This window comes from Branchiostoma belcheri, unplaced genomic scaffold (genome assembly GCF_001625305.1).
Source record: "Branchiostoma belcheri isolate BF01 breed outbred unplaced genomic scaffold, Haploidv18h27 scaffold90, whole genome shotgun sequence".
NCBI lineage: Eukaryota > Metazoa > Chordata > Leptocardii > Amphioxiformes > Branchiostomatidae > Branchiostoma > Branchiostoma belcheri.
In genome coordinates, this window is record NW_017804576.1 from 1176980 (window position 1) to 1193057 (window position 16078).

General features: G+C 41.4%; 2 protein-coding genes across 3 annotated transcripts in view; one reads left to right on the top strand and one right to left on the bottom strand.

Annotated features, from left to right (window-relative positions):
* LOC109487928 (double zinc ribbon and ankyrin repeat-containing protein 1-like) overlaps positions 1 to 10203 on the bottom strand; it is an 18039-nt gene extending 7836 nt beyond the window's left edge. The window contains exons 1-13 of the mRNA XM_019792030.1: positions 9972 to 10203; positions 7664 to 7796; positions 7133 to 7286; positions 6162 to 6294; positions 5279 to 5326; positions 4424 to 4529; positions 3701 to 3792; positions 3232 to 3296; positions 2899 to 3016; positions 2115 to 2228; positions 1700 to 1792; positions 1348 to 1476; positions 591 to 629 (exon numbers count right to left, since the gene is read on the bottom strand). Of these exons, the coding sequence (XP_019647589.1) occupies positions 591 to 629; positions 1348 to 1476; positions 1700 to 1792; positions 2115 to 2228; positions 2899 to 3016; positions 3232 to 3296; positions 3701 to 3792; positions 4424 to 4529; positions 5279 to 5326; positions 6162 to 6294; positions 7133 to 7286; positions 7664 to 7772 (1200 nt within the window). The 5' untranslated portion in view covers positions 7773 to 7796; positions 9972 to 10203. The remainder of the gene's footprint in view (positions 1 to 590; positions 630 to 1347; positions 1477 to 1699; positions 1793 to 2114; positions 2229 to 2898; positions 3017 to 3231; positions 3297 to 3700; positions 3793 to 4423; positions 4530 to 5278; positions 5327 to 6161; positions 6295 to 7132; positions 7287 to 7663; positions 7797 to 9971) is intronic.
* A 91-nt stretch (positions 10204 to 10294) lies between these two features.
* On the top strand, positions 10295 to 15361 carry LOC109487971 (JNK1/MAPK8-associated membrane protein-like). Of its 2 annotated transcripts, XM_019792097.1 has the most exons (9): positions 10295 to 10464; positions 10597 to 10670; positions 11096 to 11250; positions 11675 to 11770; positions 12294 to 12398; positions 13072 to 13241; positions 13682 to 13758; positions 14219 to 14413; positions 14513 to 15361. In XM_019792097.1, exons 1-9 carry the CDS (start codon positions 10386 to 10388, stop codon positions 14522 to 14524), a joined length of 963 nt encoding a protein of 320 aa, XP_019647656.1. In that variant the 5' UTR covers positions 10295 to 10385; the 3' UTR covers positions 14525 to 15361. The 2 variants fall into 2 exon arrangements, with proteins under 2 accessions (XP_019647656.1, XP_019647655.1); XM_019792096.1 differs by lacking the exon at positions 14513 to 15361 and having other exon boundaries at positions 14219 to 14472.
* The last annotated feature ends 717 nt before the right edge of the window (positions 15362 to 16078 follow it).

Sequence of the window (16078 nt, forward strand, 5' to 3'; positions counted from 1 at the left end):
GGCTGCAGGAGGGGGGGGGCAAACTATGTCAGTCTTGGGAGTCTCTTGGGAGCCTTTTCTGTCAGCATTCTTTCTAATGTTACAGTAACCTAAAGAAAATCTGTTTATCTACATGTAGTCGTATACAAGAACACATGGCAGATGAGGCATGACTGGCTGTATTCTTCAATGGACCTACATGTATACCATTATTATGTCACAGTTTGTTTACCTGTTCTAAAGAACAATCTAGAACAGTCAGTTAAAGAAGAAAGATCATTTCAAAGTTTTCAAAGTAAGGTATGTCTGATTTTTGCTGCGTCTAGTTGTGTTGACACAGCATTACGTGCCGCATGGGTGATTTAGTTGTGACATTAGACGAAAGTAGTACACTGTATTGAAAGCCTTATATTAGGCTAATGCTACACAAACACACACCGCGCTACGCACCCCTGTACAATATAAACGGCAATTGACCGGCATTCATTGCGGTAAACAAACTGTGACGTAATAATGGTATTATAATAGGTCCATTGCTGCCTGGTACAAACTTATGGCAACATATACATCGTACACTGGTAGAAGTAGTGAGAGAAAGAGGAGTGCCCTACCCTACAACACCAGCGCCCAAAAACACCAGAGTCAGAAGCCTGGAAAAGTGCAAAGAGCAGAACAGTCATAGCAGCTAAGTGCAAATAGAAGAACAGTCATAGCAGCTACATGTACATAGCAGTTGTAAAACAGCTTATCAGCTGAACTACAAGCACATGCAGATGGGGCATTCTGCTACAGAGGAGGAGGACTAATTTCCAAGCAGAAGTAGTCTCATGCATGTACACAGCTAGCCCCTGTTAACAACCCCTGTTGGCCTGTAAAAGACTGGTGGATTTTATCACTGCAAGAACTGGCGCACTAAAGAAAGGGGAAAGACCGGTAATGCAAATACCAGTAACAATACAGGAAAGACAAACAGAGATCTACACCTAAATTCTCCTGAAATCAAGGTTAAAGAAATGTCTGATTTCATTTTGATTAGGAAAATATTTCCATTGTTACTTTAGTTGTAAAGAAAGTATGGCCTGAAAAGAAAGAAAGTATGACACAAACATCACAGTAAGAGCCACCCACAGGTATTCTCCCAAAAAATGTTATAACTTATAACCCCTTGAGACACTATTTCTTGCTTATTGGGGGCAGATTTTATTTTCCCTTTGTTACGGCTTCATTCTAAAGTCATATTTTCATTTTTTAAAAGATTTATGAAGGTTCTACCCCACAAAAGCACCCCTACACTGGTTGAAACACAGCGTAGAGGTCCAAGTCACAGCGCAGAGGTCCCTCAAATAGCCTGTGAGAACTATGACCCACCTTGGTTCCGCACCAGTCGCAGAAGCGAGCGTCGGGGTTGTTGACCCGGCCGCACTTGGAGCAGGTCATGAGCCGGCCGTGGGGGTCGGGTTTGGGCGCTACGGGGTGCATCCCTCCGTGGGCGATCGGCTGGACAAACGACAGGGGGTTAGCTGGTACTCAGCCACCGCAAGTACGTAGATTCCATGTACCAAACTAGCAAGAAAGTAGCATATGCCAACTACATGTAACAAGGACCACAATTTACAGACATATTCCTCTTTGTGTTCTTCTCTCATACATCATTAATTTTCAGGAAGCCTGAAACATATTAAAAAAAACTGGTTTGGGATTTGTCAAAGTCCATCCTCACCTTTCCCATAGGAGGTAGCCTGGTTTCACACATCACACATCTGTCCAGGTCGGCTGGGTTAGCTGTGCTACAGGCAGGGCACACTCGCTTACCCTGGATCACAATACACACACACACACATGGGTTAGAGTCTGCACATCTTTGTACATGCAGGTTTTTGAATGTACAAAGGACCTATAGTAGGATCATGTCTCTATCCTGTTGTGACTTATTAATATTATTAAAACATGGGACAAGAAATCATATAATTGAACAGGGTTTGTGAAATTTTGTTCAATTGTTAAAAAGCATGTAATACTATATTTACTTCACAGCAAGGGTTATACAACATATATGTACATCACTTGTAAGACTTATGCGTCACAGAAACAACAGACTGTTGTATGCAGTGTAAAGACCAAACTACTGTACTCACTGCTAGAACCACGCTGGCCTGTGGCTGGAGCTGGGGAGGGATGGGGGCCTCACATACCAGACAGGTGGGTGTGTTGAGGGGTACCATGGACTTACAGTACACACACATCCCCATCTACATATAACAAATGATAAACAAATGTCAGTAAACATGGTAACATATCATTCTGTGGCCTGAAAAAAATCTGACACTGTGATTGACTAACCTCTACCAGGCTTCAGAAGAAGTTGGAAAGAGTAGAAATTGAATAAATAGACAGATAACATGCCGGGGGAGTTGAACAGTTCTCTGCGGGAAGGATATTCCTTCAAACAAGAGAACTTCCACTGCACCTACTAAGCAAACTTGAAATTGTTCCAGCTTACTACACCCTTGTTGACTTAAATGGTCGATGCAGTACATGTCTGGTTTTGAATAAATACAATCAAAGCTCGGTCACCATAAATGGAATGTGATCTTGATCCAGTTTTAGCTCACTGAAGAGCTAATCTCCCACTGGTCGTAACAAAGAAGACAGACGCTATGTACAGTATTTACAGGTTCATTGTACCAGGGAAATTCCCCTAGCTCTTTTCGACAAGCACAATGAACAGTCAACCAGTTTAATTAATGTCCCGTCCTAGGGACTGCAACCCTTTCCAGTAGCGTGCATGTCGGGTGAGCGACAACAGCCTGGATTCGAACTCCAAACCTTTTGGTCCAGAGGCAGGGTCGCTAACCACTGGATTATGCATGCTACACCATACATGTAACTGTACAGCTGTTATAAGAACATCAGCCTCACCTGTCCCCCCTCAGGAGGGGGCAGTCTGGACCCAGGAACAGGCGGCACAGGGGAGCCACACTCGTTGCAGTACCGGGCATAGGGGTCAGAGGGCCTCGGTGCCATGCAGTAGATGCAGCTGCAAGAACAGCATTGTAAGTTTTCATGGGTGTTTTAGGCCAAACTATCAAAAACACTCAAAAAAAGATCAAAAGATTTTGAAATAGGAGGAAAAATCATATAATATATCAGATTTTACATTATAGTCAACAGTCTACATCTTACAATGACACATACCTTGTTACTGGAAACTTATGAGAACGAAAGTGAATGTTGAGACAGTATATAAGTTACCTAAGGAAGTCTGTCTCCCTCTGCAGTCTCTTGGCATGAGACAGGTTCTCTGGAGGTTCAGACATCTGAAACAGGAAGACATTGTGAGGTTTTTTGACACTTATCCTAACAGCCCCAATATCAAGTTGTACCACTGCTCATCTCATCCATCCCTTAGTCTATTTGTAAGTATTTGACCATTGGGGCAATGCAGATCATCTAACAACCTATTTTTGCCACCCTCCTAAATTTTCTATTCTTAAGTGTCATGTTGGTCCATTCTCTGATTAGTCTGAAATCATGCTCCCATTTATCCGTTACCCCTCTTTCTTCCTCCCTATACTGTTCCTTGCACAATAGTTTTGGCTAGGCCTGATGACCATAACACGTGACCGTACTTTAGTTTCAGACATACAATGCCATACCCACACACATGTAAGCTCAGATCTACATCAATCGTTTTTCAAGTGTGTCAACTCTCCCCTCCCACCTTGCCAGGGTCCACAGTAGGTCCCATCCTGCTGTTGAGGAAGCGAGCTTTAGTCTGCGGCCGCCTGTAGTCAGAACCGTCCAGCGTCAAGTCTGTAAGCACAGGGAAAAGAGCATATAACAGAAGAACAGTCTCCAATGTGTCCGTGAATAGTTTAATGTGGTTGGCGACAGTTTCTACTAGAAGGTACTTTATTCAACAGCCACTCAGTTTATATGCCCAATGTTTTTGCAACTGTCTGTCACCTTCTTTGGGGCTGCAATGGCTGGTTAAAATTTGTACAGTGCATTTGTGATACTGCAGCAGTGACAGTAGCAGTACAAATCAGAACCAGCTATTGTTTCCCTGAAGAGGGTGACAGACGGTTACCAAAATGTTGGAATTGGGAAAACCCACTGGCTGTTCCATAATAAAGCTTGTTACACAGTCTCTACTGTGACATGCATTCGTTTTGCAACTAACAATTTAAAACAAACACCAATTCTTTTAGACTAAAATCAAGGAAAATTTTCAATCCATTCATAAGATATACATACATGTACAAGCAGTAGTCGTAAGAATAATTTTCACCACTGCCATTAGTTACAGAATGACTTACTCTACACTCCCAGCCCTCAGCCCTACCTTCTATCCTGAGGTCCCCCATGTCAGCCCTACCTTCTATCCTGAGGTCCCCCATGTCAGCCCTACCTTCTATCCTGAGGTCCCCCATGTGCGCCCTACCTTCTATCCTGAGGTCCCCCATGTGCGCTGAGGCATCTCCTCCCTCTTGTAGAGTCTTCTTCAGGATCTGACCTATCAGGTTGTGGGACTCCTTCCTAGCTGTCTCCTGGTATACAGGAACAGAGGAAACAGTCAGTGCATTATGCATAGGAACATGTATCAATGAGTTGGCAGAACGTACTGAGCTTGTGCGAAACACCAATTTTTCACAGTTTTCCTTGGATTTTGGTCAACATTGCATCAGGAGTTTATATACATTTGTACATATTATATATAAACCTTATATACGTACGTGAATATGACCTTATATGAGACGTTCTGCCAAAGTGCAAGTACAATTCAATGTACAATACGATGGGTTTTGCGCAGATGTAGAACATGTACCTTCTGCATGCATGCTACATGTACCATTCCAGCCCATCTTCCTGTGTCACCAGCATCCTTCCCTTTACACTGAGCACATGCAACAGTACCCTGGGTGCCAGACTGTTTTGAGGACCAGCACCCTGAGAAACTTGCTCAGAGTGTAATTGAGGAGTGTCTAATTGGTAAAATTTCCTGAGGGACAAGTGTTAGCCCTGGAACTGATGATATGGCAACAGTCTGGCACCCAGGCTAGTGCAACAGGGACTAGGTCATGCATGCATGTACATACATGTATTCTTGAAACAAATTTATGCACTGCCAGTCAACTTCACCTCTTCATTCTGCAATTGGTTGTTTCTTACTTTATCTTTGCATTAAAGAAGACCTTGCACAAGTTATTGTGGAAAAACTGGAGAACTGCTACAGGACATGCAACTGAAGCCTGAGAGCAGGAGAAGAATGAAGAAATAGAGAGATGTGCACATGTACCTTCCTCAGTCTCTCCTTGGACCTCTCAGCTGCCTTTTTAGAGGTCCCCTATCATTGTGTAACAAGCAAAAGACCAACACAGAATAAAGTGCTTGAAATACTAGGAAAGTCTAGCAAAGTGCAATATTCTTTTATTAGAAATATGTTTAAGAAGTGAAATAAAATTATATAGGTATTAATCGGTCAATAGGATAATGCAAATACATGTATCATGTGTCAAATGGCATTGAGTTTGCTATTTTAACACAATTGTTCACCAAATGAATGGCTTCTGCAAACATACTGCAAGACTATATTTGGACAGAAATGGTATTAAATTTGTTCTGTACTTGTATTAAAATTGAACAGTTGTGTAACATATAATAACAATGACGTGTTTTCAAATCGAAAGCATAGAGAAGGGAAAGTGCAGATATATTCTGTTATGTTTATTCACTGTTCCGATATTTGATTGATTATACATGTTGATATGCACAGATGTATTCAGAACAATCCTTCATGGTTTATTAAACAACACCAGACCAGCGTGCAAAATATCTGGTTGCCCAGTTGCCCCGGGCAACCAAATTTTACTCGGGGCAACCTATTTTTGAACCTAGGTAGCCCAGTGTGCTACCTGAATTTTAAGAATGCCCCCCCCCCAACTCATGCCCACTTGACTTGCATCACTGTATCCGGCAGATGCTTTTTAATTTTAGGCATTGATAGCTATTACTAGTGAAATATTGTCAAAGGCTTATGTATGTAACATTACTTAATTTGAGGAAAGTAGTAACTTATAGGTGGGGCAACCTAAAATTCTGATTTTTTAACCTAATTTTTGCGGTAGGTTTCCCAGTGATCAACCTGGTTCAAAAAAGTATTTTGTACACTGCAGACGTACCTGTTTCTTCCTGCGGTCCCGCTCCATGTCCCTCTGGAAGTTTTCCTGGTCGTCCTCATCCCGAGGCAGCGGCGGCGGCGCCACGTAGTCCACCTGGAACGTCTTGGTCACCACAGAACTCTCACGGCCGTCCCTGGAAAATTTTGTTTGTTTGTTTATCTAAGGAACCTCCAACTACAATGTAGTGCCAATACAACCACAACTCTTCCTGTAGTCCTCTTACAGACATTGTAAAATGCAAACATTATAACTACTATTTACAGTCACTTCTTACTACTTTGAAAAAAATGTTGCCTTACTAACATTTGCATAACATGTTTTTATTTAAATGTAAAACCGTAAAACAGTACAATACTTGTCCTAAACTCTGCTCCTAAACACTGACAACTATTCAGCAGCTGCTCCCTTATTTCCACCCTAAAGCTGCCAAACACATCCAGACTGGAGAGGATTTGCTTTGCTCCAACACACCCCATTCTGCACACTTGTCTCTGTTTGATCAGTTTTGCTCTAGTAGAAAACACTAGACCACAGGTTTCCTTCACAAAGCTTCAAGTATTAGCCTTCCATAGTGCACCTAGTCATGATGCGGGTTTCATACAAACAGCATGATTTAAGACTTAAATACATGCTATGCTGCCATTCTGTCGTGTTATGAGAGCGTGTACATTGTACGCAAGGCTTTCAATTGTCAAATAAGTCCTTATGATGAAAACATTATACTCAAGAGCACATCAGAATGTACTGCGCCGGTGCAAAACCCTGTTTTTCCATGGTTTTCGTTGGATGTTTGGTCAATGTTGCATTAGAATTTTGCCTGTTACAGAGGGTATCTTTTTTGATATAACATTTGGAAACTACAAACGGGATGTTAACCTTATATATGTGAATATGACCTTATATGAGATGTTCTGCCGAAGTGCAGTACGTTCTGCCGATGTGCTACACTCAAGCACCAAACGTCGCCTGACCTTGACAGTGCCAGAGCCTTGACAGCGACTTTGCCCTCCGGTAGAGTGAACGGTTCCCGGTACTTTAGCGTGGTCTTCTCTCCCATGCCCAGCTGTTTAAATGGTTCTGGCCTGGTGCCATCGTACGTGTACCAGAACGTGGTGTCTGGTGTATCTGTGGCATAAATCATCATCTCACCAGATGAATTCATGTCAATGCTCTAACATGAACAGAACACATCAAAATGGAAATGAAAGGCAATACTAGTAAAAAGCAGCATCCTGAAATCTCATCTGTGTTGGTAGATCTAGATGTCATTATGAAGCAATATTAAACAGATTTCCAACAACTGCAAAACTAGACTTGTACAGTTGAAAATTTGGCTATCAAAATTTAAAGTCCATTTTCCTACTTTAGAAATTACAGTTTAAACTTGCTTCATCATTAAAAAGCTGTAGTTTGCTAAATCACTGCTAAAAATCTTCTAGTTTAATTGGGCTTTTAGAATAAAAATAATGTATAAAATTATACTCCAAACTCCCCTGCATTACCTGACTTGAGCTCTATCCTGGTGTTGGTGTCGATCCACAGTTTAGTCTTGCCAGGTACAGGCAGACGCAGCGGTACGATAGTGGGGGGGCAGATCGCACCAGCTGTCATGGTCACACCTAAGTTATAGTGGGCCTGGGCAGGGGGAAGGAGAAATGGGCTCTGTCTGTATTACAAGTAAACAAAGTACGGTAGACACATCCAGTAACACACACTAGTATTGATCGCAATGTTGTTTTTCACTTAGAGAAAATCTGCCAACTTATGTCAAAAATCTAAATGAACAAGTATATTAAGTTTGAAAGCCTCTATTGCAAATTGACAAGCCATAGAGATGAAAAAATCTGCAAAAGATAGAATGTGATATTGAGTTAAGAAAACTTTTAATGATTTAAACTTTAAAGAGGATGGAGCAAATTTTAGAGTACAGAATCAGTGGAGTTTTTGTACAGTTACTATGGTATGAAACACTTAAGTTACAAAAGCAACAGAGTACGACAATGTCATATGCATTAATCTATTTTTCTTGACATCTATTCACTGACACAAAGAAAGGGCATCCAACACATTATGTTCTGTAATTGGTCATTCAATTCAATATATGAAAAATACATGTGCCTGTCTTTTCATTTCTTTATCTTTAATCAAAAGAGGAAATGACATGAAAGAGTTGTAATTTCACAGTTAATGTCATGGTTCAATACCTTTATTAATTCCATTCTTACGGGTCATTGATCCAACTCATTAATTTTTCTAACGTTTTCCCCTTTGTTTTCTTTATTTTATCATTTCGATTTACAATGCCCCTTCCAACATTTGTTCTTGAATACATCATTTGATAATAAGTAGTTGTTACCAGTTCACGGTCGAATTATGAAAAATGGCATTTTTTGTGAAAACATGTGGGCAGAACCAAATACTAAAGTATTTGAAGAAAAAGTACTAGTAGTTCGTTGGTTTAAAAAGTGCGTGTTGTGTTATTTTCTTCCCTGTATCTTTTATTAAAGTGCCGCGCCAGCATGTATTCATGAAATAGTTGGCAGCTAAGAATTGCTCTAGGGTGACCATTGAAATAGAATGAACAACTTTAATTTCGTGTCCAGGTACCATCACCAGGTCACCTGGTGTTTTTCAGGTGAGTATGTCTGTGAGGCAGGTGACACACAGTAACATGGAGTATTACCATGGGTGGGCACACATGAATGGGTGTGGTGACTGGAGCCAAATACCACAGCATCACAAATCCCTCTCAACACAAAGGTGGGATTTTAGTTAAGCCAAGGCCATGACTGATATGTGGCATACCAGTAAGTTTGTAAGGCCACACCAATTTAATTGGTTGGTTCTCGGATTCGCCTCTTCATTTTTTTCTGATTTGCAAAAAAAAAAAAAGATTCTGGTTCTGAATCAACTCAAAAATGCTCATATTTTGCCCCCAACACTTGAGGAAATTCCTTTTTTTCCTAGTTGTTACAGTTTTTTTCTTTTTTCCATCTATCAATGCACTTGGTTTGATTAAAAGTTCAAAATTTATAGTAAATTATACTTTAAATTTTAACCCAGCCTTTTTTGTTGACTTCATGGCTCATATTCAATGATATTGTAGCATTTGGGGCTATAATAGGATGCCTAGACCTGTTTTTATTTATTTTTTTTTTGCCCTGTCGCTTCATATTTTTTCTGAAAAAATCCGAGAACCAACAAATTAAATTGGTGTGGCCTAACTAACAGTATAAGTTTGTTGCTAAAACAACACTAAAGCCGTGAATTGAAGAGGCTTGGCTTCTAGGGTGGTCATCTGTGAAGTCACTTAAAGTGTTTGAATAAGGATAACATAATGGCCCATACAGAAAGGAAGTGTAAACAAATTTTACAAGTGTCGGCGATCTTAACTGGGGCAATCTGATGTTAATGGCATGAGATAGCTTTATTGCACCCTGACAGATGTACTGTATTCCATATATATTTCATATAAGACTGCCACTTTCAATATTATTTATGATTGGAATAATTGCCATGTATTTCATGCATAGTGACGTTGACGCCAGTGTGCCTTTTGACTGCAATGATGTTATTTTCGATTCAATGAAAAATACAACAAGGATGTTTGACCACTTTTAGATGTCAAAGATCATTGCTATAATAATTTGATAAATCCAACCTGTGTGAATATAACATCACGTTGAGGTTTCACGGATGGCTGAACAAAAATATCTGACAGAAAATCGATCGTGGAATGTAACAAAAAAGCGCTGACACGCCAGCCCGATTCAAACCTAAACGTCTACGTTACCTGTGTGTGTAACTCACCTGGTCTGGGAACGTTCGAAAGCGCGGTTGTTCTCCCTTGTCACCTCTTTCTCGGATAAGTTGATTAAATTTACTCCCTGATATTCTACAGACGACGGATTTTATACGGAAACGCTGCTATAAGATCGGTAAGAGTGGCTCCCACTCGCCCGTGAAACGTCTCAAAATAATGTGTTCCACTGTTTATCGGTCGGCAGGTAACGCCAGTTAATGAGTCAGGGAGCCGGGTTGTTACGGACCTGCTGATTGGACGTCACGCTGGATTAAAAATTCCCAGCCAATCAGAAGCAGTCTAACACTGTCCGTTCGGTTTCGATAATAGAGGTGAAAGGTCAGCGCAAAGGCTGTCGGGATACAAGATGGCGGAGGTTCAATAATATTTTTCCAGAGTTGATTGAAAATGTGTCAATAAATATGAATTCTCGTCATACCCTCTGCTTTGTTTGCAGTCTTGTGGCGGTGTTAGTCTTTGCCGGTGTGGGGAGTGCACAAGGTAAGCACAACTCGTGGATAACGGACTGAAATTCTAGTGAATTTTGTGTTAAACAAAAATTATCATGCAAATATTAAATATTTTTATACTGCTGGTTTTCAATCATGTCTACATGTCTGTTTCCCTCCCCAGCCGGTTCCCAAGTGTGCCCTGGGCTTTACTGTGGTAAAACTTTGCTGGAGAACAACACATATTCCCAGTGCGGGGTGAGTAGAGTAGAGTAGAGTAGAGTAGAGTTGATTTGTCTTCTACTCTGATGAATGATGACACAGGAAGTGTTGAAAAAAAAATCAATTTGGCTTGACATTAATCTATAGAATAAATTTTATAATTTGTAATTTATACTAGATTAAATGGTAGGCTAATCCTTTGTTCTATAATTTTAACTATTTTTTTTTCGCTTTAAACAGGATTTTCCTGTCAATAATATTTATTTTTAGTATTGACATCTAACGTTCCCACACCTTACCCTATCTGAGGATTGTCCTGTAAATTGGTTGAAAAATAAGTTAAAGAAAAAAATGTGACAAAATTAACTGACCAGTAACAGCCAGGCCACAGTGACATCAGTTTTAAGCATGTAACTTTTACAAGTGTCTACAGTTCCTGACCATTCCCCGTGTGTACCCAGGCCTGCCCCCGTGGCTATATCCGTGATGACTCGTCTGTCTGCCGACCCTGCGACGATGCGCCGTCCTTCTACGACTGGTTGTACCTCAGCTTCATGGTGCTGGCCTCCATCATCCTGCACTGGTTCTTCATAGACTGGTTCTCCAACAGGCAGAAGTAAGGACATGCGTTCTAAAGAAGCACGTCGGCAGAACATACTGCATGCAGCTGCGCAAAACCCGTAATGTATTGTGCACAGCACTTCTGCAGAACATCTCATATAAGGTTGTATTCGCGCATATAAGGTTAACAATCCATCTGTAGTTTCCAAATGTTATGTCAGAAAAAATGCCGTCTGCAACAGGCAAAATTCTGATGCAACGTTGACCAAAAATCCAACGAAAACCGTGAAAAATTGGGGTTCTTTTACCAAGAGATTTGGACCAGTCACTCTGGTCTTCCTCAGTATGCTGACCCAGTGAGGCTTGTCACGTGACTTCTTTGAAGTGTGACGTCAACACTGGGTCGAAGACATCTTGAAGACGATGCTTTTTTAATGTTGGTTCTTCAACACTGCTGACTTGTGTTGTTTTTCCTGCAGTATTGTCCTGTTCTACATGTCAGCGCTGGTGGAGTGTGTGGGAGCGGCCCTGCTGACCCTGGTTATGGTGGAGCCCGTGGGGACCCTGAGTGTCAGGTCTGTATCTGTATCTGTATAGCCGGTGTAACCGCCCTTCGGTGTAACTCACCAGCTTCTGTATCTGTATCTGTATAGCCGGTGTAACCGCCCTTCGGTGTAACTCACCAGCTTCTGTATCTGTGTCTGTATCTGTATAGCCGGTGTAACCGCCCTTCGGTGTAACTCACCAGCTTCTGTATCTGTGTCTGTATAGCCAGTGTAACCGCCCTTTGTCATAACTCACCAGCTTCTGTATCTGGAGTATAGCCGGTGTAACAGCCCTTTGTCATAACTCAACAGCTTAGTAGGCACGCGGCGTGATGGCAGCTGGCTACATTACACCAAACAACTTGTTACACTCAATCTTTGCACATTTAATTGCAGGAGTTGTTAAAAGCTTTCTAGTGATGAAGTCCCAACTGTGCTTGGTGGCAACGAGTTCCACGATACGATAGTTCTCGGAAAAGACAAGTTTTTGAACTCCTCAATTCTTGCTTGATAAATCTGATATTTGAAGGCATGACTGTTTGTTGTTGTTCAGGTCCTGCAGTACCCAGCGACTGTCTGATTGGTACACCATCCTGTATAACCCCAGTCCTGGCTACACCTCCACCCTGCACTGCACACAGGAGGCTGTGTACCCACTGTGAGTCCTCAGTCCTGGGTCATCCTCGCCCAGGTGCCATCCTCTGTAGTTGTCTTCGGCTGCCTACTGTCTCTGGCTCTGTTAGCCAGCGACAGTAGGGAGTCGGCGGTAACTATGGAGGATGGCACCCGGGCTAGGATGATTCAACTTTGGCTTTAATAAGCTTTCAGTTTACTATTTTGTTACCACCTTCATGTGCAGATTCTGCAATGGTAGAATAACAAGATATTTGATGGAGTCAGAAAAGCAACCTAGGCACTCATTTTCAAGTGAGGAAATAGATGTAAGTGGCTTTCCCAAGGACACAACATTGGTGCCTGGCAGGTATTTGAACCCAGAACCTCCAAATTCTGAGTAAATAAACCATTCATTCATAGTAGTGTTTACAGATGATATGAATGTTGCAACACTAAGTGTGCATTCTGTATGTAGTATTTCTGTTGAAGAAGCATCTGTTTACCCCCCCAGACAATAGGAATGTTGCAGCACTAAGTGCACTGCGTTCTGTATGTACATATTTCTGTTCATTAACATAGTACATAGAATTAGCACTAGCTTGTACATTGTATATATTCATTGCAAACTGTGATGTCTTTTCTGTGACCTGTAATGAACCCATTGGGTATTTGCGTACAATAAAGGTCTTCATTCATTCATTCATTAACTTTCACAGGTACACCATGGTGTTCATGTACTACGCTGTGTCGCTGTGCCTAATGCTGCTGTTCCGACCTCTGCTGTCCAACCGGCTGTGCAAGAACAAGGGCGCGGCCTCCATCTACGCCGCGCTGTACTTCATCCCCATCCTGGTGGTGATACATGCTGTCGGGGCAGGACTCATCTGTGAGTCTTTGCAACATACAGCTGTACTTACTTTACCTTAGACCTTAGTTCCTCCTGTGCCTGATGGCACATCAGGCAGCAAGCTTTTACTTCCTCCCAGGGGATGTTCGCCCTTCTCAGATCTTAGTTGTACGTGTACTACAAATGTGATAATTAAGTACTGTGCAACATGTACAAGGTTTGGGGCTTGACGTTAGGTCAGGAATGGAAAGACGCACTGGATCAGTATAAAAGGATGCAATTTCTATAAAATATTATGTTTTGTATGAGAAAAAGAATTTGAATGAATCAGTACAAGTTAAATTTGAACTTTTTGGAGAAAAGTCAAAATGGTTGAGGGTAGGTGAGACAGCATGAGCCTGAGTAAGGAAAGAAGTTTTTGCTTACATTGTCCATGAAGTTATAATGATTGTTCTCTTTTGTGTCTTTCTATATCACAGACTATGCCTTCCCCTACATCGTGATTGTTGCTTCTGTACTGACAAATGCTGTGTATTTCGCCCAAAGAGACATCCAGGTAAGTGAGAAGCCATCTTTGTGTTAAATCAAACATGATGATGTAGTTATTAGTACTTGTCAAATAATGACCCAAAGATCTACGGTTGCAAAAAAGGATCAGCATTTTCTAATGTTTTTCGTTATACTCATAGCACTAGTCTAAGATTAAAACCCTAGCCCTGCTGTGCCCAACAATTGTTGGGGACACTACACTACACTACAGTAAAATCTACATAGTGCCCTGTATATGTATGATTTGAGGGTATTTCTCGTGCAACGCATCACACTGCAGCAAAACTCAACAAATGCAGAAGTAACTACGCCACCACGGCAAAAAAAGTCAAGGGTCTGTGACCTGATTAAGACATCAAATTACACTGTATGTGAAAATATGCCAGCAGGACATAGGTTAAAGATGTAGATTGGACACTGAACATTGAACATTAGTTCATGAAGTATGTGTTGTTGTTTTTGTTTAGAACGTGCGTCAGATCGTGAGCAGTAAGCGGAACATCCTGATCCTGTGCGGACACTGGATCGTCCACGCTTTCGGCATCATCGCCATCACCGGTCTGAAGGAGCCGGCGGTCCACGGGCCGCTCCTGTCCCTCACCCCCACCCCCGCCATCTTCTACCTGCTCACGGTCAAGTTCACGGAGCCCAGCAAGTTCCAGGGGGGGCACTAATCATTCATACAAACACACACACTCACACACACTCCTGCCATCTTCTACCTGCTCACGGTCAAGTTTACAGAGCCCAGCAAGTTCCAGGGGGGGCACTAGTCAAGTTCACTGAACCCAGCAAGTTCCAGGGGGGACACTAGTCAAGTTCACAGAACCAAGCAAGTTCCAGGGGGGACTCTAGTCATTCAAACATAATCGTATGACAGCAATGTTGCATTCTGCACAATGTCATAGTTTTTGGATGGGGTATTAAAAATCTGGAACTGGGAAGATTTTGCCAACGGTAACATGTAGTTTCCAATCCATGCTTATGGAAACAGTGGCCGATCTGTTGTGTTGTCAACTACACAATTCTCATTGCTCTAGCTACAATTATACGGATGTAAGACTTAACAGGATTCTTGTTCTGCTCGAACTGCACAGGATCAGTGCTGCTTACAGGGCATGAAGCGAACAGTTACAAAGTTATGTGCTTGTACATAGAGTCTTTGTAACATGTATTGTATGATGATACTGAGGTTTAACTTAGTAATCAAATGTTTTGCCATCTTGTAAATATTTTTCTGAATGTCTAAATATAAGACCTTGGAAGTGGCGATGTATAGTGGATACATGTTAGTAGTTACATGTAGGTCCCTTGGCTTTTTCTTGTGCGACCAACCATCTTATCAATGTTTTTCTGTATTCTGTATAGCCGGTATAACCGCCTTTCGGAGTAACACACCTTCGAGTTAAATGTTAAGGATAGTACTGTACTGGCTGGCTTTCAGTACAAATGTACTGAAAGAAATGTGCAATATATATATGATAGCTATACTGTATATTGTATTACAGTTTGTATGTACGTTTGTGGGATATTTGTATTGAAAGATCACACATGGTGAGAGTAATGTACAAGAAAATAATAGCTCCATACACACATGTCCATGGTGCAATAGTATGGATGAGGATGTAATCAGCCTGTACAGTATGGCTTCTGATGTTCAGTAAAAACTATATCAATCATGTAAATGACTGTAAAAATAGTTAACTGTTTTTTTTTCTTTAAATTGACTTTTACACTTCTTCTGTCCATTGCCATCTGTGACACAGAGTACTCGGACCCAATAAAAATTGACTCAGTATTCACTTTTATTGTGTGGTACTTTAGAAAGTTGTGCCAGAAATACTTTCATCATAGTGAATCACAGTCAGATGTATTCAAACATTTCCAGTCTTATGTCGAAGGTAATGGCAACCAAGCAGCTCAGTTCCACACTATTCGCACCACTACACTGACTGTACACTCATCTGGCAAAAACTGGCTGCACGGAGGGATGTTCAATAAAATTGCACTCTTTATTTGGTAGCAAAAAAGCCCCATGCAACATAATGCAATAACAAACGGCACATATTATAACGCAGACTCTGTCAAATTGCAATCTCTCGGGTAAGGCATGATCTGGTGTGTAGCCAGGAGGATGTAAGCACCTACATGTAAACAATCAAAATGTTCAGGAGGTGTTGACCTTATGCATAAGTTGTACTAGGAATGGTTCTGGTCTTGAGCAATGCTAGATTCAGTCTCATACACAAGTCATCTTAGATTTGGTATTGTCTCCTACACAATGTAATTAATTATGGTGCTTTATTGGGAGACCGTATGGTAGAACT

Coding starts and splice junctions, on each gene's coding strand:
- LOC109487971 (XM_019792097.1), top strand. CDS start 10,386: ATGAATTCTCGTCATACCCTCTGCTTTGTTTGCAGTCTTGTGGCGGTG. Junction 10,465..10,596: donor CGGTGTGGGGAGTGCACAAG/GTAAGCACAACT, acceptor TTCCCTCCCCAG/CCGGTTCCCAAGTGTGCCCT. Junction 11,771..12,293: donor GTGGGGACCCTGAGTGTCAG/GTCTGTATCTGT, acceptor GTTGTTGTTCAG/GTCCTGCAGTACCCAGCGAC.